Raw genomic sequence first — 27,135 nt, 5'->3', positions numbered from 1 at the left:
AATAATGGAATTTATAAATTTATTCTCCCAAATCTCAGAAGTCTAATCCAAACCAAATTAAAGGAATAATTTTACTGTAAATAGTACTCCAATAAAAATATATTCTAATTAAGGCACTGTAACTAAGCAGTTCAGAAGTCTAAATCTCTGAAGGTGAATGCTCAAATTAGGAAGTAGGCTTTTTTTCAGGTAAGTGCGTTTTCTGCTGTAGTTGTCAGTAACGATCACAGGCTACAGACTTTCAGTAAACAAAACAAGAAGTATTTCCTTATGTATAATTTATTAACCATTTCCAGTTATGTTTTACAAGAGAAGCTTTACTCAGATACAGGATCCCTGTGAGCATAACAGAGCAACCGGAGTCAGGGTGAAATTTCACATTGATCACTAATCCCAGCCAAACAAAGCAATTATAACATAGAAGGTCAGAAAACAGATTACATAATACTATCATTACAGCAGGACCTTTTCACCATGTCGAGTGACTTTTGTATCCTTTCCTTCTCTTACTTCCCTTGGTACTTTGCATTCATACCATCTGAGATCTTGTGGATTCTTTTTTTCTTTCAAACCCCGAGACTACCACTGCAGAAGTAGTGTTCCCCACTCTGCTAGATAACAAAGAATTATTGAATAATTTTTTCTTTTTAAGCAGAAGAAGAACTGCAGTCTTCTTAACTTGATGAGGCAGCACAGAACTACTTCTTCACAAAACTGACTGCACAAAATATTTCAGCAAAAAGAAGTTGTCAGGACTATTTAAGTGTTGTTGAATCCTATTTACTAGAATGGCTCTTTGTGTTACATTACACAAACAAAAAGGAGAGTCACAGCCTAAAAATACAAAAGTTACATACTATGCCAATGTGAAAAAGATGTCCCATTTTTAAATATTTAACACCAGCAGAGATGACAGAACTGTGATCTTTTTTTCTTCCTGGCCCTTCCAATTGTCCTCCAAAAATTCTGTTCTTTCATAGGCACTAAATATACAGCCTGGATCCCTTTGCTCATCTCTGAATATATTTTTGAATGCTATTCTAACCTCCTTAATACTGTTGCATTTTCAGGACAACTGATTTCAATACTTCTGCTTGCTCTGTTCCTGCAGGTCCTGAGTTACACTTTTTAATCCATTGTAAAGTAATTTATTTTCTTTATTTTTGACATTATAAAGAGGCCGAAAACTTGACACTCTTCTTATTTGTAAACATTGAAATTTTAAATGGAGTCAGAAAAGGCAAAAAAGGGAACTTGAAGAGTCAGCAGAGGAGGTGACTTTAGCACATGTATGTTTTTGGGAAAAGCATTTGTGCATACATGTACACTTGGCCCGTTTAGCTAGCCTGCTTGATTTGCAGATGAGTGTTGAGTTGAGAAGCACATTTAATTTCAGTCAGTGTTTCTACATTGCACATACAAAGAGAAGGAAGGCTGTGAAGGAAAGATGGTGGCCTGGCAGACACTTTTCCACTATGAGATAGAAATATAGGGTCATAGAAATAGAATTAAAAACATTGAAATCTCATGTTTCCATAAGTAAAATATTTAGTGAATACCTGATTTCTATGTTGTCGTGAAGCTGCAGGGAAATTTTCTTAGAGCTCCATGCTACTACCCAACTCTTTTCAGAAGCTGAGTCTCCCATCAAGCCTGGTATATTGCTGTCACTCCTTTTAAAGATGAAACTTTTCTGCTTTTCTACTGCTTAACTAAACATTCTTTGCAAAGTGACAGGTTTAGTCTCTATACAGTGTTCACATCTCTCTTTTTTTTGGATTTCTTTCCAGATTATTCAGAAGCTGTTCCTGGTCTCCCCACATCATATGCTGCAATCCTAAGAATAAAATCTGGTAGTTCATCCTTAGCCTCATTTAATTCAAAGAACAGACCACGATTAAGCAGTCCTTCATTAGGAAGTGCATCTTCACCAGGCTGGAGAGGAGCCACACAACACTATCACTCCCCAACAAACCTCTACCACTTCTCAGAGACCTTCAAACATGATGGTAAGTGTAGCTTCCCCCTCCAAAACTTGGAAACATTTTTTGAAATCAGTGTATTTTTGTCAGGTTACTTTGGTATTCCTCAGACACAATTTTGAATTTTATTAAATGTCACAGGGTGGAAATGAGCTACTTTCCTTTAGGTTATTCAGAACAGCTTTAAAGTCACCAATTAAAATATCCTTTCTTAAAAATTTCTATGCCAAATTGTTTTATGCAGGTGTTGCTATATGAAAATAGCAAACCAGTGATTTGAAATTCCATTACAGAACAATTTCATCTAGTAGTAAAATCTAAGCCACTTTTTTTCTCCTTGGAGTATTTTTTATTTAATCATGAATGCCAGTAATATAAATTAAACATGAAGCATAAATCATATAAAACTACTTTTTTCTCTAAATTATCTCTTCTGTGTAGTCAACTGTGTCATGCATGTACTTACGTGTATGTTTGGATAGGGTTTCTGGTGTGATGTGTCATTCACCTCTAAATGCAATAACTCATAGGAACAATAGGTATTTTCCCATGTTTGGGTACATTTTAAGAAGCTACATTTCTAATACTATTCCTTTAGTGACAATGATTACCTGAATTGCAGTCAAAAAAGATGGAAAGCCAGAAAGAAAGATAGAAAGGAAGGAAGGAGAGGGAGGTGTGGAGGGAGGGAAAAATTAGAGGATGCATAAGCATATTATAAGTATATTCCTCATTTACATCTAAGGATGTAAAATAGGCAAGAATTGTGATTAATAGTGTGCAGTTCAATGAAATTCACAGAATATCATGAGTGTGACAACAGGTTACTTTTTGACTCAGCAAAGTCTTATTTTTTTCCCCAGAAAATGTCTTGCATTTATTGAAAATTAATGATGTATGCATGTGGATTGCATAAGAAAACAGTTTATATACAACCACATACAAGCATAAATGTGTTCCCTGAGTAAAGTTTGATTTAGAAAAGAAACAATTTGATCCCATCAGCAGCTAATTCTGTTTGATACCATTTCTAGGATAGGGGCATGTTTCTACATTTGTCCTTCCACTGTTATATTCTTTTAAGCAGTGACTAGAATGAACTCAGTTTTTCCCCATTCACCAGACACTGATAACTCCTCCCTGACAACCTTTTAAGAACAAGTTAAAGTTAATGTCCATTATTAGAACTGTAGTCTATTATCCTGATCTTTTACAGCATGAATGTCTAAAGACTGCAGGAGAAAGCAAAAAATACAGATTATTTGAATAATATAGTGCAAGATAGAACTAGAAATCCTGGACATATCCAAAAAGCACAGTGAGATCATAGCTCGGGGATGATCATTGTACCATAGATATGATCTATGATTTAGGTCAGCAATCTTGACTCTCCTCAAAACACTGGGGCCACATTGCAGCTCAGCAGTTGAGATTCATCAGTTTCTCAGGAGCAAGTGAAAAACCATTGACTGGAGACAAAATTGCAAAAGGGCCATACCTCATAAGGCCTAATGAACAGAGTATTTGACCAAGAAGAGAGGAGCACCATTCTTCTAAAGACTACAAAAAATAGCCCTAGGAGACTTATTTCGCTTACAGATCTTGGTATATCCAGCTGTGTAGACACTTGTAGAAATAGGTAAATCTGAGTCACCTGATGGTGTTTTAAAAGCCCTTGATTAATTGAAGTGCCTGCATAGCACAAGCTTAGGTATGAGACAGTATTTAGAAAAGATCAGCACATGACCAAGTAGGATAATCTGCATCATCTAAGAGGACTGGAACACATCTGTCATGGCAACTGAATGTAGCTTATTTTCCAAACCTCTCTCAGTTCTGTTAATAGCTTGATGCCTGAATAAATATCTTTGATATTTATAAACTGAGAATTTTACATAGAATATTATGAGAATGAGTGACTATTTCAATTATCTGTCATTACACTTGTATTTCTAAATTTCTTGATTTGATTTAGTCTAAAGGGTTTTATTTGGGTTTTTTTTTTTTTGGTTCTTTTTTTAAATTTTATTTTACTTTTACAGGTCTTGAAGTAAGGATATTCTAGTTATCCTAAAACTGCTATGTGATGATAGAGTTAAGTGGTCCTGTTTACCAGCCAAGGCTTCCTAAATGAGGAAATGTTACAGCATCCTGTGGTAATAAGGCACCACTGCTTCAAGTGAGAGGAAGTTCAAGTTTTTAGGAAGAGATAAAACATGTTTTAGATTATTATAATGTAGAATTTGCATAATTCAAACATCTAATATATGGCATAAATTCAGGAGTGAAGTTTGTCATAAAAAACACCCAAGAATACTTTTATTAGCTGCTGAATTATACCAGTTCTCAAGTGACTTCTCAAATTATTTCCCAGCAGACATGTTCAAACACCTGACATGGCTTGTAATAAAGATCCTTTTATACTGACTTGATGCTATTTCATTTGCACTTTCAATTCAACATGTGTTTCCTCATATCTTAAATTAAAAGAACTGTGCTCTAGCTCACTGCTGACTTTATCAGGAATTATTTAGTGTAAACACACAGCTAAGGCAATGTGGTCCTTCTCTTCAAACTATGCATCAATGTGTAAAGTCATGACTAAAAAATGTGAATAAAAAGTATGAATTATTCATTAAATACTCTTGAAGAATCATAAAACTGCAAACTCTTATATTTTCTTACTGTTCCAAAAACTTTTGGAATTGCTGCTGTAAAGATAATTGAACTTAACCTTGAATAAGGACTCTCTTTGTCCTTTCATCTTTGGTTTGGCACATTTTGCAAGAAAATGAAAAACAGTCTCTCACAACTGAAAGTGTTTGAATCAATGAACCCCAAGATATGCAAGATCCGAATCTAATTTTTGTAGAATGAGAATTGCTGTTTCCCACCCTCTGCTATATTCGGCACTTACCAGTATGAATTATAGGCACAAACTACTAATTTTTTTTCTGTTGCTAAAAATATTTTACAACATTGATTCATATGGCATGCACTTTAGATATTATAAGCTAAATTTAGAACAGATTTATTTGTTTCAGAATAGAGAAAGCATTTTCAAGAAACAGTTAAATCATCTTGCTTATTATGCAAATAAACATGTCTCAGAAAAGGTAAATCTGAAAATATGAAAAAATAATTTAATCTTCTTTGCAGTATAAACTTAATAATGCATGTACTGTACAATATTCCACCATGCAGCACACTAGAATCATATATATATACCTTGAGGCACATGTATCAGCCTCAGTTTACCTCAAAAGGAGTCTCAAAGTTCAGATGACTGAAACACAGTTTAAAAATTAAAATGTTTTTTAGAAATGCATATTTTGCAAATATACATGTGTGCATATGTGTGTATATATCTATATATAATGTCTCTGCTTCTATATATGCAAAATAATTATTGTAAATTTCAGCGACTTTTGTTAATTTCAAAATATGACACAGTGATTTAATTACTGGGACATATTTTTCCTGGATGAATTTGTGGGCTTCTTTTTTATTTTCTTTAAAATTTGAAATGTGTAATATTTTAACATATGATAGTGATATTAAAATGAATAATATTTTTTATTTCTTAGGTGTAGGGGTGAAACATTATATCATAGGACCTACCTGTAAAATAAATATTGCCACTGAAGTTAATACAGTTTTTCAGTGTTTAAACAAAAAAGCAAAATAGCTTCTAGCTTTTATCTGGAGAAAGCAATAGGATTCCATTTAAATCAGTGTGAATATACATCAAAAATATTTCTGAATATACTGAACAGGTTTCCTGTCTGGTTCCATGATAACAAAGGTAATCAGATGATCCATTAGAGTCATCACGCGAAGTTGATACAACAATCATAAACTGAAAACCAAGAATGGAAAGAGAGAAATTCAAAAGCAAGGTCAATAGCGAGTAGCATCATAGTGTGATCCACCTATACCAAAAAGAATCTTTCAATTTGTAGGACCAACATGAAATGAAATGGCTTTGTTTAATTTAATTACTTCTTCTTATATGTAGATTTCAGCAGCATGTATTGCCCTATCAATAACAATTTCTTCAACCTCATTAGTGTGTCCTGAACGCATTAATACCTAGGTAATTGGGATGTAGTTTGGTCTGCATTGGTCAAGTAGGCACGTTACTGGATAGGCTCTGTATGCAGACTACAATCATCTGTATTTTAGGATGGACATGATCCCTCATTTTAGATTCCTTGCATAGCTTTTCTTTAGAAAATTCTTCCATCTCTACATGGACTCAAGAAATCTTTGAAACATGGGGGTGGAAAATAGAGCAATAGGAAAACTTTCTTCCTGGTCCTGTTAAAAGTGCACCTAAAGGGGCATGAGCAGAAGAAGGGGAGAAGACCTGAAGGAATACCTTCTTCCCCCATATACAAAGGCTGCCTGAGCATATCCTCTCACATCACGTGTCTGTTGTTTCTCCCCAGCAGTAGTTCAGACTGAGAAGATGGCTCCAAGACTGATTAGGCCAGTCATGTATCTTGGAGGGTACTTATTTAAGAAAACATTTATAATAACTTCATTTCTTTTCCTCTTTAGAAGTACAGCACTTAGAATTATCAGACACTTATAGTGCCAGTGCAGCTCCAATGCAGGAGTATGATCAGGGTCATAATTCTTTCCTGCCCACTTCTGTGTTCCCAGGGCTCCAGGAAATAATTCATTTTCTCAGTGTATTTTTTGACCTGTATTTTTATCAACAATGGTGGCAAGAAAGCAGCTCTTGAGGAATTACACTATTTAAATGACTACACAATTTAAAGTACAGGAAACTTTATTCCCATCTGCAGTTTGTTGTTATGATATCTGCATTGCTCAGAAAGAAGAACTAAAGAACATCTGATTTTTTTTTCTTCATCAGTAACTGAGGGAGAGAATGAAAGTTTGAAAGAATGTTGTAGATAAGAAGGAGACAAACCACACTTTGGCTACTGTCTGATTTGCAGGATACTGATTCCAATTTATGTTCCCAGGAGGATTTAAATACTTGGTACTAAGGAGTCACATGTTTCAGAAATTTTATGCGCAGAAGTGCTGTAAGGAAAACACTAGCACTCAAAGAAAATTTAAGCACTGCTTTGAAAAATATCCAAGAATTTAAAAGAGGCATGTTTTTTATATTTTGAATGTTTTCCATATCCTTGCCGTTCTTAAAAGTGGAAAGGGGATGACAAACTTGCTGTTTGCAGTGCACACCTGTATTCCCAAGACTCTGTGGTAAATCACTGTTCTTAAATAAGATAGCACTTAAAGCAACTACATTTCTGTACCTTATGTAGTAAAATAAGATACATGTATCTTATTTAGTAAAAGCCTCTATGAGGAAGAGAAATATTCCCCTTGAGAAATTATAATAGTAAATTGAAATATATGCATGCTAGTATTTATGTTGAATATTCATTTAATTTTATGTTCTTGATAATTTAGAAAGAAAAAAATAGGTGTTGAGCTCAAACCCTGCCATGCACACTCATGAAGGACTACCCTGTTAAAGAGCATGGGTCACAGTAAGTTGCAACCTGTAGGTGAAAAAAAGCATGGGTGCAAAAAACCTGATGCCTTTGGATCCCTGAAGACATCAGAAAACATACGTGAGCTGAAGATATCAGAAAACATACGTACAAGGATATATGCACAAACACAATAAGAAAATGAGGGCAATAAGGATAAGGCCAGGGATAGTTCCCCAAAAAGACCACACAAAGCAGAAGAGCCAGCCAATGGTTCATGAATCAGAAAGCTTTATTTCAATGTCACACAGAGGGGTTGGGTTGCTCCCTTCTCTGTGGCTTGAGGAGAGTTTCCAGCTGTCTGTGGGACCATGGTGTGCTGCAGGCTGGGGCTGGAGGTGTTTCCTTGTCCTAAGGTTGATGGCTGAGTCAAAAGCTGCAGAAATCTCTGTCTGACTGGCTTAGGGAGAGGACAAGAGTGTGCCATAGTCTGGTCCTGCACCTAGCCTTGCATCTTTTCTTTCCAGCAGTCCTAAACTGTGATATCACATTTTATCTCCAGAGTCCATCCTAGGGAGAAGATAAAATCATTAATCTTCATTAATATTCACCCTATCCATATGCCTACTAATCTTCATGAAATAACACTTAAATCTAAAGTCATGATTTAGATTTGTTATCCTTAATTAATTTTTGGTTTTTCTAAACTCCAGCTCAACGTCAGTTCCGTTTATTTGCACCTACATTCCTTAGTATTTTCTTTGGTGCAATGCAAGAAGTAGGTGATCAAATTATAAAAAATCCACACAGTATGTTTGTACCAACATTTTCCTTTCTTAAAATAAGTTTTGCAGGCTGAATCCATTTCTCCCATAGCATTTTAAGATGTACTTCTCAAAATTTATTACTAGAGTTATTTTGTCTTCAATAATATCAGTACATATTGGAAGTCACTTATTGTGATAGATTTGTTTGTGGGTTGTTTTTTGGGCTTTTTTAAAATAATGCAGATATTTGTTCCAGAACACACATTTCAGCCAATAAACCCAAGTAAAGCAATGTAACTCCACATTAATATTAATATGCAAAACAGCAATCCATACTCTTTTACACAGTCCTACAAGCAGGGCTAATAAGCTGGAAAATTATGGGAAAGAGACACTACTAATTGCTTCTGCTCTTATTTGCTGACTTTACAAATCAACAGGGTAATTATTTGAATCTATTCCAGCAGAAGCATACACACCTGATAATATAGGTATTTTCAAAACCTGCATTAGAATAGTAGTGCAAAAAGAAAAAAATTAAAGTGTATAATAAGTGTGTAGTCACTGAAAAGAAAGCTTGAAAAGCATAATGGGGTCTTATGTCATTTTTTTACTGTATGATAAGAGAGTTGAGAAACTCCAAATGGAAGAATTTAGACATGGAAATTTGCATCTCAAAACTAACGTGCTATGACCTATGTCTCCCAAAATTCTCATCCTTTTTCAGACTCTAAGTCTTTCTTTCCTGTACAAAGACTTGTAGCCCCATCTTTTCTTGACTACTCAGATTTTCTGAGGCTGTTAGCCTCAGATAATACGATAAAGGTTATTATTAGTATGATAAATATTACATTAGTATGATAAAGGGTGCAGTTCCCAAAGCTGTGAACCCAAAACTGTGAAACCATAACATGTGGTTGAAACTGTATGAAGTTGATAAAACAATGTCGTAAATAATTTTCAGGTGAGTGACCAAGCCCCAAGTCTTCAGGTATACCTTTTTTCATTTCAAGCTGCTGTTGGGAAGACAAATACAGCAGGATGTTGTGAAATGCTTAATGTGGTGTGCTGTCCTCAGTAAGAATTGGAGGACATCAATCCCATATGAAACCCTAAAACCAACAGAGAAAACCCTGCTCCCATAGGTTTCACTCCAAGTAGCAGGACAATGCCTCTATCTCTCCACAGACAAGCTAGTGCTTTAGAGACAAAGGCTCGAGCTTTGAAGACAAAGAGCACCATGTGATTAAATCACCCACGAGTCTGGAGTAAGCCCAAAATTATTAAAATTCCACAGGCTTCTGGTGCACAGTGAGAATTTTATTCATTCAGACCAACATGACAGGAATAGTCTGCTTGTGACCTTTTACTTTTCTGAAGGCTTACACTTCTCACTGGATAATATGAATGAACTGGAATCACAGACGTGTTCTATGGGTCTGTACAGCTTTTTTTAGTTCAGAAATGTAAATTCTTATCAAGATAAAGGTACATGCCAAAATTAGACAAGACAGTGGAGGAAAATGAAATGTCAGATTTAGCTATATATTATTTAATAACAGACACCATTTGCTGCTATTAATTTTCCGAGTGATTTTTCTTAGCACTGCTTGACATAAAGGGGAAAACTGTGTATTAGTTTTCTCTGACATAAGCTGCTGCAAGCAGTAGGAAGTTTTTTGTTTACCTTGCTCTCTATAAGCAGAGTTAATTCCTCTTAAGTCTCTTGAGCCTCTCACTAGACTTCAGGCCAAAATATATCTGATGAGAAATCCATTCTTAGGCATAATAAACACTTAAATCATACTGTATGTTTAATGCTTCACTTAGTAATATATTTTATATTTCTTCGTCTTTTTTTTTCCTTTTAATAATTGCTTTTTAATACAACATCTAAAGTAATGCAACATGAACCTTTGGAAACCAAATGTAATTATGCATACTTTAATCTTACATTATAAAATCTATAACACTTGCATTTTTTGAGCTTTCCTAAAAGGTAGCACTTCTTTTTTTAACAGAAAGTGTTGATTATGGGCCGGTGTTTGTACAAGAGCCAGATGATATGATTTTTCCAACTGATTCTGAGGAAAAGAAAGTGTCTCTGAATTGTCAAGCACGTGGAAATCCTACTCCTACATACAGGTACCTGTTTTAGAATTTTATTTTTTTTAGCTTTCAGAATATTACTCACTGCAATCCTACTCTGAGAATCAATGTATTTTGGTGAGAAACAGCAGAAACAGCTCTCTGACACTAGTAGTTTTACTGATTGAATGCTTTTTGTGATTCTGAATAATCAAGAAGATGAAATGGCAGTGATTAAGGCAAAGCAACATTTTAATTTTCAAATTATACACTCTCTGCATCATTTCTATCCATGTGGAGAGACTCCTTTTGTCCAGTTTATTGAATTGTGTCTGCGACTACTGATAAAAAAAAAATTAATTCTTTGGGTTTCCTTTTTATTTCTAAACATCGATAAAGCTACAAAATATTATTCCAACATATAGGGAAGGCAGCAAAGTATATGTACATTAAATGACATGATTTGGCACTACAAGATACCAAGGCTGTATCAAATCTGGTGGTTTCTCACTCACAAGCCTACCATTTTATTCCTCTGCAACCATCACCAGTTGCTTATTTTTCCATACAGACTTGTAGGCCACAGTTATCCATTATTCAGGCCTGTGATGACACACCTGTGAGCCTCAGAGTGCAGTTTATTGATGGTGCTCACTTACAGGTGGTAGCAGTGTGTTGCAGTCACTGTACCCATTTGCTATACCTGTCTCTGCTCATATTTTATGTAAATTGCTGTGATGTAAGAGGGCTGGGGGAACATATGGTTGGTTATTTTTTCCCACACACCCTTCATCTTTTCTCATGGAGTCATTCTTCAATTACAAAGGGAACATAAGGACTCTGATTGTGTTTTGTCATAGGTGGCAATCATCAATTCTGCCTTTTGTCTTTTGCCTTTTGTCCTTATCTAACTTGTGGCTTCTTCAGAATTCTGGTTGAATTTTCCTTAGAGCTATTTGAATCAGAGCTCTTGCATTTCTATAACTTGAAGAAATCCAGGAGCAGTACCATCCTTAGACATTCCTACCACTCAATCTGCCTCTTTGCAACATATGGACTCATTAAATGGATCTGATGCAAGACACAAGCCAGCCCACCCTCCCCACCTCCCAACAGCACAGGCATGACTAAAACATGTAACATGGGATTAGGAATGAATATCCAGAAATTCTCCAAACTAGAATAGCATGGAATCCTCACCATGTGGTGTGAAAGCTATGTTGCATTCTTTTTTACTGACATTCCATGTGTAAATTCTGTTACCTACTGATGATTTTTGATTAAAAAAAAAAGAGGAAAAAAAAAGGTATTAGTGCCACACATTGTGAAAGTGTTGTCGGTCCATTAAACACAGACTGTGACTATGGGGAAAAGGCACAAATTCACCCCCAAAAGAGGAGGGTCCTGTATTCAAGTCTCCCAGAAAACCTCATTATTCTTGTAGAAATTTTGTCTGTGGAGAACCTATGCCATCTCCTTTTTTTCTTCATCCAACTGTTTTTTTGCATTTTCCCAGTGGAATGCAATCAACAAATACAGACTTGCAGCATGTTTTAAAGGGTGACTGCAAGGAAGACAGGGACTCTTTCTTCACAAGGAGCTACATGGAGAAGGCAAGAAGGTTTCATACTCCTCAGTAATCACTGAAGCCTTCCAAGATGCGAACAAACAAAATGCTTGATTATCTCCTCTAGGCTTCATTTTCCATGTAACACTGGAGAAAATGATCTTTTAACATCTCTTACGACCTGGGCTGTTTTATGTTTTTTTTAATATCCATTTCTTCAGCTCTCCAGAGATTAATTGGTGTTAGCAGCCTCATAAACAAACTTTCCTGACTTGCTCATGGAAGGAGAGATTAAACCCAAAAGGCCTAACTCAGGCAGCACAGTTTAACTTCTCCTTCTATTGCTGCCACTTGTCTGCGCAGCATTTGCAAGGCACACTACCATTCAAAGGGAGGGAAAAGAAGTAAAAATTACTCTCTGAGGAAGATTCTATTCTCCAGGACAAATGTAGAGGGAATTTAGCCTCAAAAGATCTACAGCTATACAAAGTTTTGAGTATGCCACTACCTAACCACATTACCAAAGGCCCTGGCCAGCTGCACGGGACCTTTATTTACATGTGCTCTGAGGCACATGCTGCTAAGAATTATTTTTGGCCAAAACCAAAACACAGTATGTATTTATTTAAATTTATATTAAAAGAACTTGTAAAACACAAAAATTTCAATGTTAAGTTATCTGTGCCTTTTTGAAAATTCATTTCTTTAGTCTATGTAATTTGTGCCCCAGTATTCATAACCTGTTTAAAAAAATTTTTTTTTGTTCTTGGAAATGACTTTGTTTTAATGGAATGGAGAATGTTCACCTCATGTCAGATGTTCTTCCTTTCAAAAAAATTTTTTTCCCCTAGTCCAAACTCTTCCCTGAAATTACAGGTTTTAATTTATTGACTTTCAGTCTTTAAGGTATTTTGATGCATAGTTTTAGAGAATAACTCCCTGAGATAAACTGATTCTGTTTGCTTAGCATTTCTGCAAATCATCACAAGTCAGGCGCAGTACAATGAAGATGGTAACTGCAATCCCTTTGATGATGAATACAGACATTCACAACTTCCTGTGGGATCTCACAGGTCAGCAGAGTTACTGAGCTACAAGCAGGTGTTGAATTCCCTGAGATGTCACTTAACTACATGGCTTTCACTGACTGTGAAACACTCCATGGACTCTTTTACTTAGGGCACACATAAGCTGGGTACTAATTGTTTTGTCAGTATCATTTACTGCAATTGAAAAAGTTTTCTAAATTTTTTTTGTCTGCTTCAGACAGATTACTGTAATTTGAAATGTTATCTGTCCGTTTTCTTCAAGAAAAAAATCTCTTCTGAGATTTCCTAACAATCTGTGACCTTGGAAGTGTTATATTTTGGGTTCTGTCCTTCCAGATCAGTCAGGTTACCTAGGAAAAAAGTCACCTAATTCAGTGTTTCTTTTCCTGTAATGTGCATAGATTATATGAGGGGAATACAATCCCTCAGTATGGATCCCAAGATGTAGAGGAAGGTAGCTATCAAGATCCATGTTGAGGTAGACTTCAAATAACATATTTTTTCATTGAACTTAGCTGAAAGTGAAACTAAAGGAAAAAAGCTGGTTTAACTGAATTTTGTTATGATTTCACTCAAAATATAAAGTAATTAATCAATTGTTTGGATTAAAAATTCCTTTCCTATTTACCTCATCTATGTATGTTATCTATTTAAAAACCCAGTTAATCCTAACAAACTTCCCCTGCTCTCCTTTAACATATAAATAAATTTTCAATGCTGTTTTATTTCTAACATTCAGTGAAGCAGAGTTGCTCTGCAATCAAAAGCCCAATTGTGAAGAGAAGGGACAAATAGGAGATTCACCGCTCATCCAAATTCTGACAATTCTGACCTTTGGATTAAGAAATATTCACCACGACTGCAGCTGAATTCTGCTCTCTCTACCCTATTCACCATGAATGTTAACAAGATAGAGTGAATTAATAATTATTTTGCTTTGTTAAAGCTGTCTCTGGTGTCTAAATGTTGCCAAGTTATTCCAGTCTTTGCTGATCTCTGGCAAAGCTTGCAAGTTCCTGGAAGTTTCCCAAGCCAACTTTGAAGCTGCAGAATGACAGCAAAAGAGTAATGAAAAAAATATCTGGGCAATATAATAATTGTACCCTATCTGTTTACACTGCTTATCTCTTCTTTGCATTCTTCTTACAATTTCGTGTAATTACACTTTGACAAAAAAGAAAATCTAAAAGTCTTCATATGTGGATGTATTTTCTTTTATTCCGAAACTGCAAACACACACATATAAGAGGCTATTCCAGACTGCTGAAGTCTATTAATCTACCACACAAAATATTTTCTCTTGCAGCCAGTGGACTATTAAAGAGTTTGTTGGTTCAGTCTTCTGAGATGTATGGGAGGCTGAGGCTTTTTGGCAGACAATATCTGGGACAGGAGGGAAACACAACCCATAAAACCACTTGCACAACTGAAAAATTATGAGACTCTTAGGTTACTTCTGAAACCTCATAAAAATAAGTGTTTATTCAGGAATCATTCAAAATGTCACCTCAATTGGGATACTTTCAATGTTTCCTACAGCCTGGCTTTTTCCATCTTATTTTCACACCCATGCTTGAATTTACTGCTTAGTCTTATTATTTCACTCCGAAATACCTCCCTAACTCAGCATTCTTTATTCAGACCGTTTATTTGTTCTTAGTTTCCATGTACCTAGTATCTTGGCTACCCAGCAGTTAATTCCAGTCTTCTGTTCCAGCCTTTGAATTTTGTGTATCCTGATTCAGATTATATTATTTTACCTTTGTCTGTTGCCAAAATCCTATATTGCATAGCAGCCTGTGTACATCAATCTACCTCCCTGCTCTTCACAAGTCTTGCTCTTCTTTCTTCTGTATTTAAATGAGGTGTCTCTGTTTCTTGGGCTGAGAAGATCCAATGCTGAAAGAATGGAAAAAAACCTTTCCTTTTTGGTATGCAGTGCAGTACCTGTAAGCTCAGCTGGGCCTAAGGCTTTAATGATAGAATATGAATTAAAACTTTGATTATCATAAGCACAGTAAAATTTCCATTTTTGACATAAAGGATGCATCTGTTATGCAGTTTTCAAGTCCTAAACCTTTGTGAACATTCATTTTTTTGAAGAAGAAAAAATAAATCATTATTTTCATTCAGCATGGGCAAAACAAAGAATATCCTTTTTCTTCAGAGGCTGAATATCAGTATTTGCATGTTGGTTTTGCTTTCCAGTTTTGCCAGATTAATGTGTTCCTGCACAGGATATCTTTGAATAGCTGTAATTACAACTGGAGCTCTCAGATTCTGTATCCTTAACTTGATACCTTCACTTGGCTATTAAATGCTCAAGCAGTTTTTGAGTGAGGTTTTTTTGGTTTTTATTCCCTAAGATGGCTTCGAAATGGAACTGAAATCGACATTGAAAGTGATTATCGCTTCAGTTTAATAGAAGGAAGTTTGATCATCAGCAACCCCAGTGAAATGAAAGATTCTGGACAGTACCAATGTTTAACTACCAACATGTTTGGCAGTATTTTAAGCAGAGAGGCTGTTCTTCAGTTTGCATGTGAGTAACATTTTTTAAAATATTGATAAATTAGACATTTACATTGCTTGATAAGGCATTACATTGTAATTTGAATATGTTATACAAGTGACACTGACATTGTTGAGCTAGAATCTCAAGATTAGAAATAAAATACTTAGTGGAAGAGAGTGATTTTCTGTAGACTTGTTACTTTTAAAATAGAATCATCAAGGAAAATAACTCTAGTACATGATCCCAAATGCTGTACTTTAATGGCATATTTGAATACTCTGCAGTGATATATTTCACTCATTGCTAGTTTCCTGAAACATCTATCATTTTGCCACACTCTCTGAGCAGGAAAGAAAGAACTGTAAACTTAGGAATAGAACGACATAAAGTGCCTATATATCTATTGAATGCACCTCAACTATTTTTTTAATGTATATATGTACATAAATATATACGGTTTATGTTCTTGTTTTTGCATACATGTCCTTTCATACATGTACATATACTTTCATACAGTATAAAACTGAAGGGGAATATAGTCATTAATGGAAACCAAAAATGTCTTCAGTTTTGTAATCATTCACTACAATATACTTTTCAGAAGCTAATAATAGTTCATGATCCTAAGTAAACACTATGGTTTATCAATAGCATGCTCTATTTCAAGCATACTAGCAAGAAAAACAGGGCCAGGATTTCTCTTCAACCCTACCTTTCCCTCAGTACTTTATGGGAAGAAATCCAACATAATTTTATGAGTTTATCTAGATAAATCCTACCATGAGTGTTTTTTAAGAGGAGGAGTGCAAAAAGAACTCCATCCTAGTTTCTCAGATCCTGCTGAAAATAAGACAATACCATGAAATATGAGGTGGATCTTCATATAGCCACAGCTGGAAAAACGGGTTTAAGGAGAAGTTGCCATCTGCATGTCTACTAACACAACTCAGCAGTGAGGTCTGATCTTCCCCTAATCCACCCCTCCCTGGTCAAGCCAGACCTCTTTAATTTATTGCTTAATCTGCTGCATATTCCATCAAGGTGTTAGGAGATTGTGGGACTATCCACCTACTTCTGAGCTGGGAAGAATAATGACATTTGCAGAAGTTTGCTCAGGCCAGGGCAGTGTGTTTATAACTCTAAGCACCACAAGAGTATCATGGTATTATTATTGGACTCCAGTCTTAAATGCAGCTTCTGAGAAAATTCTGCTACATTTTATCTTTTAGACAAGAAAACTATGCTACAACACATCTCTGGGTTAGAGAACTCAACCACTGGTAAAAATATATGGTTCCGCTGTCTGAACCTCAGATTTCTCTTCCCAGCTCAAGAGCAGGGCTAAGAGGTGGCTATTTAACCTCCAAATGAAAAAAAAAAAAGAGGGAAAGTGAGAGCTGACATTTAAACAACTGAAGGCCTATGAGCTTATACATCCACATCCAATAGCTCATTCAGGGCCCCCCCATATCATTGCCTTCACCAATGAAATCAATTTAGATATAGTGAGAAAAAAAAAAAAGAAAGAAGAGATTTGGTTTAGTGGATTTATTTTCATTGGGCTTTTAAGCTTGTATTATCTTACACACCTACCTTTGCATATATCAAAATTATAAAATTTTAATATCTGGAATGTGATTTCTGCTCATTAAAGTCTTTGGAAATTGTTGTTTAAGTGTCTTACGAAAATTTAATGGCAGAATGCTATTTGGAAGTGCTGAGTTGTAGTAAATAATGCCTGCAGGATTTGCATCAGAGAAAAAGCTGTTATAAAGATATAAAAATATTTTTTAAATGTTAGAGTAATAACTGATTGAAGATCTTTTAGAAGTTTGTGAGAAACTTGTTCACAGGAGCAATTTCAAGTTCAATGTGAATTGATATTTTAATTTCTATGTGGCATGATACTCTTTCTTCCAATCCTTTTTTAACGTTTCTCCAATTCCCTGATCTTAAATAGTTGGTGCTCATTTTGAAATAATATTTGCATTATGCAACATCTCAGATTTTAATATTGTTTAAAATAATTCGAGTTTAATGGTGTCACCACACTGTAAGCTCATACTAACATACCAGAAGTTTGTACCACTGAAAAGAAGTTGTTTTAAGTCAGATCCAAGGGTCACCTCTTCCAGTGCCTCACCACCTTTGTGGGGAAGTATTTCTTGTTAATAACTGGCCTGCATGTGTCTGGTTGATTTCATTAAAACAGAAAGTAAAGCATTAGAATAGTTTTTTTTAAGGAAATGTCCTAATCTTAAAGTAATCAAAGTAGTTTGTGCTCTACAGTTTTACTGGGATCTAATGGTTTGAAGGGTAATTTGTAATTCCAAGGAAAAACAAAGCCATTTCATACTATGAGATACAGAGCTACACATAATGGCCTTAATTTTCCCTTTTGTTGATGTAAACCATGGATGTTGATTCCAAAAGCTTAGAAACTTACCACTTTCACAGGAAAGAAAACCCAACAAATTAAGTTCATGTAATTGTTTGAATGCAATTCAAACAATTAGTTGTACCTCTGTGGAAAATAGTTACATCTTTGTGACTTGAAAGCTGTTCTTCTAATGAAAAAGAGAAATTGCTTGCAGCTCAAAATGGAGCAGGGACCATTAACCAAGGCCTCTGACACCATATAACAGACAAAGTGTGTGCTCTAAGGTGCCTATGCAAAAACACCATGAAACCCGAAAAAGGAGAGCATGTTTATCATACTAGCTTGTAGTTCTCTCCCAGTTCCATGGCCAAAAGCCCCATTGCTATGGTTACTATCATGTAATTCAGCACTGGTGATGCATTGCAAATATGAATGTTTATGTACTATATTATTTGCATATGTGTGCACAGTTAAAATAGGAAATACTCTGAGAGACTTATATCAGGTCTTTGGGTTTGAAAGAGAAAGAGATATAAAATGAACATTACTCTGTATATGTTTAGAGATATAATACTTGAAATAGCCCACTCTATCACTGGTTATTTTTATGGAGCAAAATTGGAAGACCAGTTATGTGCAGTTAAAGGTCTGCTTGAAACTTTAAACTACCACAGCAAATACTTATGAAGATTTAAACTCAATAAAAGTTCTCTTTTTTTTTTTCTTTGCACTTCCTATGATGTCTCATGCCCAAGGTCATGCTGCTTTATGCTATTTTTAGAAAGCAAGCAAAAAAAAAAAAAAAGGAAAAGAAAACTATTGCATATTGTAAATGAAATTAGAATTATATTTTTTCAATAAAAACAAAACCTGATGCATAATTGAAAAAAGATTTCAGCTTGACTAGGTCTATCTGCCTTACTGCAAAACAAGTGCATATTCTTGTATGTGGTTCCACAGCATTTCTATGGAGAAGTGTCCTAATAACTTTGGCTACAACAGCAGATGCATTTTGTGCTTACCTTTGCCACATGTACAATCTCTATATTCCATTAGGTCACAAAATAAAATTGCTTTCCTTTATCTGTGGATTATTCAACCTTTCACAAGCCTACCATCTCAGTGATATTTACAGCCTGGGCTAAAATCCGAAACTAGTAAGGGAAAACAAGTTCTCACCTGTCATTTATGGAACTCCTCACTGCAATTTCATCAATCCAATTGTCACTGACTTCTTTGCATCATTTCCTTTTTTCTTTTACTAAATCTGTTTTATTCCCTTTGATCTGCAGAGAATGGTATTGATTAGATTTAATCTAAATGTCCTTTTCCAATGGATGATCAATGATGACTGACCAATGATGTACAGAATAAGAAGTCACCCATGCTGCAGACATATAATTCAATTGTTTCCTGAGGAGACATCCTGAACACTGTCCATTCTATCACAGCACACTTTTGTCAACCTTTTAATTGACTTCACCTACTAAGAAATTAGTTTAATCACCTGTGTTTCTGTCCTGCAAACCATGCTCCCGGGACACCTTGTTGGGTATATATCATAATTTCCTAGCGTTAATTTGTCAATAGTTTATTTATTTAAACGCTATAGACTTGAGAAAAGCCCTTGCTTCTCATGATCATTCCAGAAGATGCAGAATTACAAAATGGCATTACAATAGCAGCATTTATTTCAAAATCATATCAATCTAAACAGTTTTAGGTACTATAAATGAAAGGTGAAAACTGAAGTGAGAAAAGAAATCAAAATGCAGGTTGCTATAATTTCAGTTTCAAAAGTGTCTCTCATCATCCTGTAATAAACTTTTAAGTGCGTTACTGTTTTGCTCTGAAAGCATCACAGCTGTGTGAAGAATGTTGCTATATCAGTTAAGAATAGCTACACCTACAATAGTGACTTGCACTACAATATTTTTGGATTGTGTTCTTCACTATCTCAATATGCTCTCTTCAGAAAATATATGCTTTAAAGGTACCTGAAAACCATGTGTAAATGCCAAAAAAATATTTATGTATAAATGTTCACATTTTATTAATACATAATTTATTAATTTAAGAGTATCATTCAGTGAATTTGAAATTAATGTGAATTTGTCAAACTCTACCGACAGTTTCAGCTGTTTCCAATTTCCTACATAAATGTTCAAACCACTTGCACATATCTACTTTAAAATTCTGCAAATCTAGCCCTTTCTTTTCTTAAGAGGTTCAGGAAATACATTTACTAAAATGCATATTTTTTTCATATAAAAATGTTGAAAAAATTATGTTTTCAGCCAAAGTAGAAGTCTGGAAAATGAAATTGTTTGAATTTTGGCTGTGGTGATATTTTGTTGTTCAGTGAAATATTCAGCTTATATAAGTGGTGCAAAATGCTAAGAACTTTTGCTCTATTCCAAAAAGGTATTTCATCTTAAAGTATCTGCATAATCCTTTTGAAGCTGGTGGGATGATGTACATCCTTAAAATTCAACACATACTTAAACTCTTTGTTGTTGTTAAACATAAGGCTTCCCGAAGCAAGGTTTGAAACAATCTGTATGGATTTGTTGCCAGAGTCATCATGACAGACACATAATGGGTTTAATTAAGCCTTCTGTCATTCATTTCTTGATTCTTTCTTTTTAAACTTAGAATAATAAACCTGAGGAATACAAAATAGCAGAACTCATTACAACTCATTTTAAGTGGCATTTCTCAAAGCTCTCCTATTGGAAATGACATATGTTGGTTCTCTGTTGTGGCTATGGTGAATCTTCAATGAAAATTTGCCCCCAATGTCACTTTACATAGTAATAATTAAGTTCAGAATCCAAGTCTGAAAACAAGTATGGTGAAATCAGTAAAATAAGCAGGTCATCTAAAACGGTGAAGACAGCACCCACTCTTTCTGAAAGAATGGCAAAATCAATGAATTTTATGTTGCTCAAATTTCCAAACAAATCATTGAGTATTGCCAAACAGTAAACCCTCTGGAAGTTCAGCTGTATTCAGGAGTGGTGTCCAGTGAAAGCTTTGGAAAAAAAAAGCAACTTGTTTCCTGGAGCTCCCCTTCCACAGCGTGCCTTTGGAAATGGTCTCCTGACCTTATCAATGGCAACCTGTCTGTAATAGTGTAAGATCAGCTCTGATGGATTTCTCTATGTTTCTGTGCCTTCAGTTCTGCTTTTGAAGCTGTCTGAAAATTGCAGTCAATTTCCATTTTTCCATTGCTACATCAGTATTTAAAGACCTTGCCTCTCCATTAGAACACTTTAAAGAGCGAAGGAAACCCAATCCTTTCCTATCTACAAAAGCAGGCGCTTTCTTTCACAAAGACAAGAGGAGGGTGGAAAAATTCTTTCATCTTCTCATCTTTGTTGTCTCCAAAGAGTATCCTGTCATTTCTAAAATGGGTTCTTTGTGCTAGTAAAGTAAGCATTCCCTAGCACTGAGAGCAAATCATATGTAAAGTTCCACATCCATAATTCTAAATTGACTTACCTTCCAAGACACAGAGTACTTCTAAATTCTCTTTTGAGAAAACCCCCTAGTAATTCTGCTAACACCCAAACTGTGACAAGAATTGTTTTGGAGAAGGCTGTGGTCCCACCAAAGAATCCCAGGTACTCTTCCAACACAGTGACATTATCTGTGATGAAAATCCAGTGTAGGAGATTATTTCTTCATACCTTTCACTATATTAGTATAGACAAAATTTTCGTCTGAAAGGCAAAGATATAAGACTTTCCTTGCTCTCCCAGAAGAAGTTGGTTCCTCTTTGCCCTTAGAAGCAGCTCACTCATTCCTTTAACTTCATCCACTTGAATTTTCTGTGGTGAAATCATGTACATCACCTCAGCCTGAGAGGGACATTTTGACAACACTGAGAAACAAAACTCAGGAAGATCTAATACAGCAAATCTTTTATTCTAAATTAAAATTAACATTTATTGATTTGCATGACAGCACTAGAATGAAGGCAGTGTGCAAAGTTGAGGTCAGATCCCTGATTAGGGATTATACATCAATACAGAGCAGATTTGATACTTACTAGGATAAGTTACTAGCTTCAGAAAGGGGTATCAGTTCTGGATGTACTCCATGGAGCAACATTTATTATCTCATTCCATTTGAGTTGCACATAGGGATAACATCAATCTCATTGATCCTCGTATCCATCAAACACCAAAAAAGTTATGATTATTTCCAACTATTTAAGTAGAAATGAGATTTATTAATCTTGTCAAGTTCATTTATTGCTACATAAGTTTTGATGCCAAAAAAGTATTCTGAGGTGTAAGTTCTGCTTAGTCTTTTACTCTGAAAATGTACTTCACACAATACATTTTATGTTTCTTGTTCTTTGGAAGAATTAATAGAAGTCAGTCATGTAGAGAGGCACAGTTTGAAATGTAATTACAGCAATCATTTAAAGATGCATAGTACATCTACTGACTTCTCATTTTAGCATTGTGCATTTCTCTGCAGGACTGGGAGGCTGGTGTTTAACCTGCCCATAACCTATCTCACCTATCCTTAACAATCTAATCTATCATGCTAATGAATCATTAGACTTGGCATTTAAATATAGATGACAGTAATTAACAGCAGCATTACTAAACAGGAGAAATTTTTAAACGGTGAAGGAGAATTTTGTGCCAAGACCAGACAATACTTTGCAAATTTCCCTCACAAGTTCTAGCTCAGACTGACTTCTGGAAATTACTGTGTCATCCCTCTACTTAGACCCTTCCAGGTGTGGCACATAGTGGTGAGCACTATTGTAAATTCTTTCCAATGAAAAGTTTTACTTGAAATTTCTTGCATGGTATTTGCAGTGCTACCATGACATTCCTGCTCTCATTTTTCTCTCTCCTTTATCCTGACACAGATGTATTATGGCTTTCCTGAGAAACAAATCTGGCTGCTGGTCTCATTGAAAAGTAAAGTGGTCTGACTGGTTATTGTTCTGTTTAAAAGTTCAGGGGCACAGGTACTTGTGATAGTACAAAGGAAAGAGCAGCTCAAGACTGGGAGGGAAGAAGAGAGAAGTAGGCAGGGCATTTAAGCTGATTTAGGAACTGTACTCTTTATAAAAACAGTGGGGTCACTTTTGATGATACTTTGGAACTCAGGCAGGAAAACTTCTAGGAAAAAGTATATTAGTATTCTGTCTGAGTTAATAACACTGAAGTGTTACTAGTGATATAAGCGTTATTATGAATAGAAGCTTACAATGAATAAAGGAGATTGATCATCAAAGAAAACATCTGGAAGGTTGCGAAACACATGGATCAAATGAGAATTAGGAGAAGTCGAGTTTGCCTGGCAAAGGAAGTGAAAAAGAATACAGATAAATTCTGTACTTAGATTACTAAAAATTAAAAATAAAAGATAGTGGGATAGAATTAAAGTTTATCTACATAGGACCCCAACTTCAATAGTCACCTTTGTTCAGTTTTCTATAAGGACAGAGCAGCTTACACATCTGTTTCCATATGAAACATGAGATACCAGTAACAGAAAATTGCATTTACTTTGGGAATGGGAGAAGACAAAAATGTAAGAGTAAATCCAGACTTAAACCAGTTCCAACATCCATCAGTTCCATTCATGAAATTTAGTACTTCAGTGACTAAACTTCACAACTATGTGCAATTCCAAGGCCAATTTGTCTTATGTCCTTCTTGATATTTTCACTAGTGTTCACAGCAGAACTCTTAATTAAATCACCTAAAGCTGCCAAGATGGGAAGTTTTGTCAACATGGAAGTTGTTCTCAACTGAATAATTATATATTTTATTTATAGCTTTTTGCATTCACAATCGTGAACATGGTAATATAACTGTTGATTTGTTTGTCATTTCTTGTGATTATTTTGAAAAGAAAATCAAAATAATTTCCAAAAATAAATACTGACCAGTGATAATGATAACAGCAAAAGCCTTTTGCAGATAACCACCATATGATGATAATACCAAGTTCTGTAACATTATAGTCTTAAATTCTTAGAGATTGGGTAGTTTTTTCATGTCTGCCATCAGCATCTAGCAGTTTACAGTTTCTTCTACTCTGGTTTTAAATGTCACATGTTAGAAGTTGTTTTCATAGGGCATGATATATATTTATAAAGAAGCAAATCCTTTCTATAAAATGTACAGTAATTTGTCTCCATATACAAACACACGCACATGCACTCACAGAGCTAAACAAAAAAAATCCCCCAAACAAGCCTTATAATTAGGTTTCATCCCTATATCTCATCAAGCATGGAAACACGTAAAAATGTCCTCAGGATTCTATAAATATGTAAATCCTGAGCCCACCCACATAGCTACCACACTAATTAAAACAAAATACATTAAGTCAGAAATTTATATACTGTGTTTCTAGCTACACATTAAATCTTACAGTAAATTTTATTTGAGTTGCAAGGTCAAACATCCAAGCTACAGGATGAGGGATTCATCATTGTCTATACAGTCTGAATTTTGTCTTGAATGCTGGAGTCCTGAAATATAGAATTGTCGCACATTCTCTTTTTTTAGGGGCTTTTTTTCTTTTTTTTCCTTTTTTTTTTCCTTTTTTTTTCTTTTTATTTGATATTAGACACACTAGACTCTTTCAGGTCACAGAAGAATTACTATGCACTTACTGAACAGTGTTCTATTTTCTATTGTCCAGTACACAGCCCCCTGCCTTCATTAATTCAGACTATTCAAAACCTACTCTGAGGACAAAATTAATTTCCCCAGAAGCCTTTTATGGTGCTCATCATTACAGCATCTAAGTGCTTCATGAACATTAATACGTTTATTTTTACAGTGTTCCTGTGAACTGAGTAGATATTACTATCTCCTTTTTATAAATGGAAAACTAAGACATGAGAGATTAATGTAAAATATCCAGTAATTTGGGGAACTGTACATGAGCTGAACATGAGCTGCTTTTCCCAAGTGCTTAGAGGAGCCAGAACTGATCACTCTCCTATTCATCACTCTGACCAATCTTTTTCTCAGCCTTTGTATCTGTCATATCTCAACCCTGCATCTGGTTTCTGATCTCTCTCCTATTATCGATAAGGCTACTGATCCCACTTCCACTCTCCTTATTTACTGAAAGCATCTGTTTGATCAGAAAAAAATTGCAGCATCTTTCTAGCTCTATTTTAGTCTACATGTACACATTTTGCTTAATTGCCTGCAGTTCCTCTGTCTCGCATTTCCCACTTCCAGGCTCCCAAGCTCTCCTTCCTTGTCCTTATTCAATACCTTCTATAACATGCCTTTTTCTTTCCATAACCTGCTGCATCCTCAACAGCCTGAATGGACACTTAGTTACATTTTAACTAGAACTGAGAGTAAATAAAATAGAATCTTCCAATGGAGAGATTTTGCCATCTTAGTCGCTGTACTTGCTATCTGTGGTGTTTATAATAATGCATGGATTTCCTGACTGTATGAATATCCATTGACAGAATGGATTTTTTTTTAAGTAGAATTTTTTATATATCTTCAGGCTAAATAACTTAAATTGCTCTTCCATTAGCTCTCATAAGTGGGCCAAATATTTGAATGTCAGTCTTACAATACATTCAGTAAGACCTTCTACTGATAATTCAGTGTTTTCTCTTCTAAATTATTAAATTATTACTACAGATGACGCTATAATGAAAGAGGTGCCCCTTGGATAAATTTCTGCCTGGAATGACGCTTCTATTTAAATACTTTCCATTTATAAACATTTCTTTTTTTACTATGAGATTTCAACCATCTTCACTCATTAACTCTCTGTTTTGGTTAGTGACTGCAAAACCGTCATTTTAAGTCAGCCTTTATTCAGTCATCTTCTGAATTCCGTTTTTTTCCTGTCCTTGCCTCCTTTATGGCTCACAAATGAAAGAGTATTCCTCCATTGAAATTAAAGTGTGAGAAATAAAGAAATCTTAGTGTATGATCATAGTGATCATTAGCCATGATGTGCCACAAATGTGAGAAAGAACTCTTTTAAAATTTTTCTTAGTTTCGGAGCTGGTTATATAAGGTCTGGTAACATGTAATACTCTGCTATTGGAAAGTGGAGCAGCCATTAATTTTTAATTAAATCTTAAAACTGTCATTACCTCATTAAAATTAGATCTGCTAAGAAAAGTGAAATTATCATGGATAAAATATGTCAGTGAATGTAAAATTTGAGCAGAAATATTGGTAAGAAAATCATAGCTAGAGGAATGAAAGAAAGTATTTTCAATTCAAGATTGCCTTGTGGCAATCTCAGTAGAAAAACCAATCCTTTAAGTACTTTATCCTGCCAAACACTGTTGCCAGCAGTTCACTCTAAGCCACTGGAGTAGCAATCAGGATAAAAATCTTTTCTGTACGTTTTGGTCAAAGTTCTCTAAAATGTGCAGAGTTTTGTACTATGCAAAAGAAGGATGTTTAAATACTGGGATACTAGTTCCACAGGAGATTTAAGCACTTCTTTTTTTCTAAAATTGACCCATTTTTTTATTTCTTTCATAGTAAGATTCCAAAGCAATATACTCTGGAGCCAATGAAACATGTTTTTTTAATAAAATCAATTCTTTTTATACATTGGTAAAGAATATCCCATTATATTGAAATAAAGTAGTTTTTACAGTAGTTTGAATACATCAAATTTGACTTTGTACCATGTTATACTGCAAATATAAGAAATTCATATCTATATGCTATGTGTATATAGACATGGCAAAACTTGACCCAATACTGTCAAAACTAAAAGCCTAAATAACTATTTTTATGTATAAGAATGGTAAAATATACTGAGACAGAAATGCCATTAACATGATCTTAATTTTTCCCTGGGAAGAGTGACACTAAGTCTCTAAATTCTGTTCTAGTTATTCAATTGTTAGAGTGAAATTATAAGAAGGTAATCTAATAAGGAAGGAAAGGCTGCATAGGAAGCCGTACTGAAACTGACACTGTTCATCTAAACTCCCTCCCTCTCTTCCACCCAGCTCTTCCATGCAGCTTGTCCTTAAATAGATCCACAGCCTATAAACCTTTCTTGTTCCCTTTACCCACCTGATGGAAAGGTGTGCACATACTGCCTTATCACACGGACCTACAGTGAAACTTGCAGCTCAGAAACTTACTTTTATTTCTTGTTGTTGTGTATACACTCCTAAATCTGTGACTGTAATCCATATCCAAACCTTTCCATAGGGTAAAGATTTACATAAAATAGCGTAGAGTAAAAAATACTAGAAACAGAAGAGAAAAGAATTCTAGAAACAGAAAAGAAAAACTATCAAAATGCAAAACCT

General features: G+C 35.0%; 1 protein-coding gene across 2 annotated transcripts in view; it reads left to right on the top strand.

Moving 5' to 3' along the window:
- Positions 1-27,135, top strand: part of CNTN5 (contactin 5) — a gene marked incomplete at both ends in the record, with an annotated part of 310,341 nt that overhangs the window by 78,243 nt on the left and 204,963 nt on the right. Inside the window, 3 exons of one of the 2 annotated variants that reach the window (XM_084200928.1) lie at positions 1,791-2,009; positions 10,245-10,368; positions 15,294-15,469. In XM_084200928.1, the coding sequence (XP_084057054.1) occupies positions 1,791-2,009; positions 10,245-10,368; positions 15,294-15,469 (519 nt within the window). The remainder of the gene's footprint in view (positions 1-1,790; positions 2,010-10,244; positions 10,369-15,293; positions 15,470-27,135) is intronic. The other variant, XM_084200929.1, reaches the window with a different exon arrangement.

Source organism: Fringilla coelebs (genome assembly GCF_963513975.1).
Source record: "Fringilla coelebs genome assembly, chromosome: 2".
In the NCBI taxonomy this organism is placed as follows: Eukaryota; Metazoa; Chordata; class Aves; order Passeriformes; family Fringillidae; genus Fringilla; species Fringilla coelebs.
Note: the sequence above shows the minus strand (reverse complement) of the source record. Positions and strands in the feature narration are given on the sequence as shown.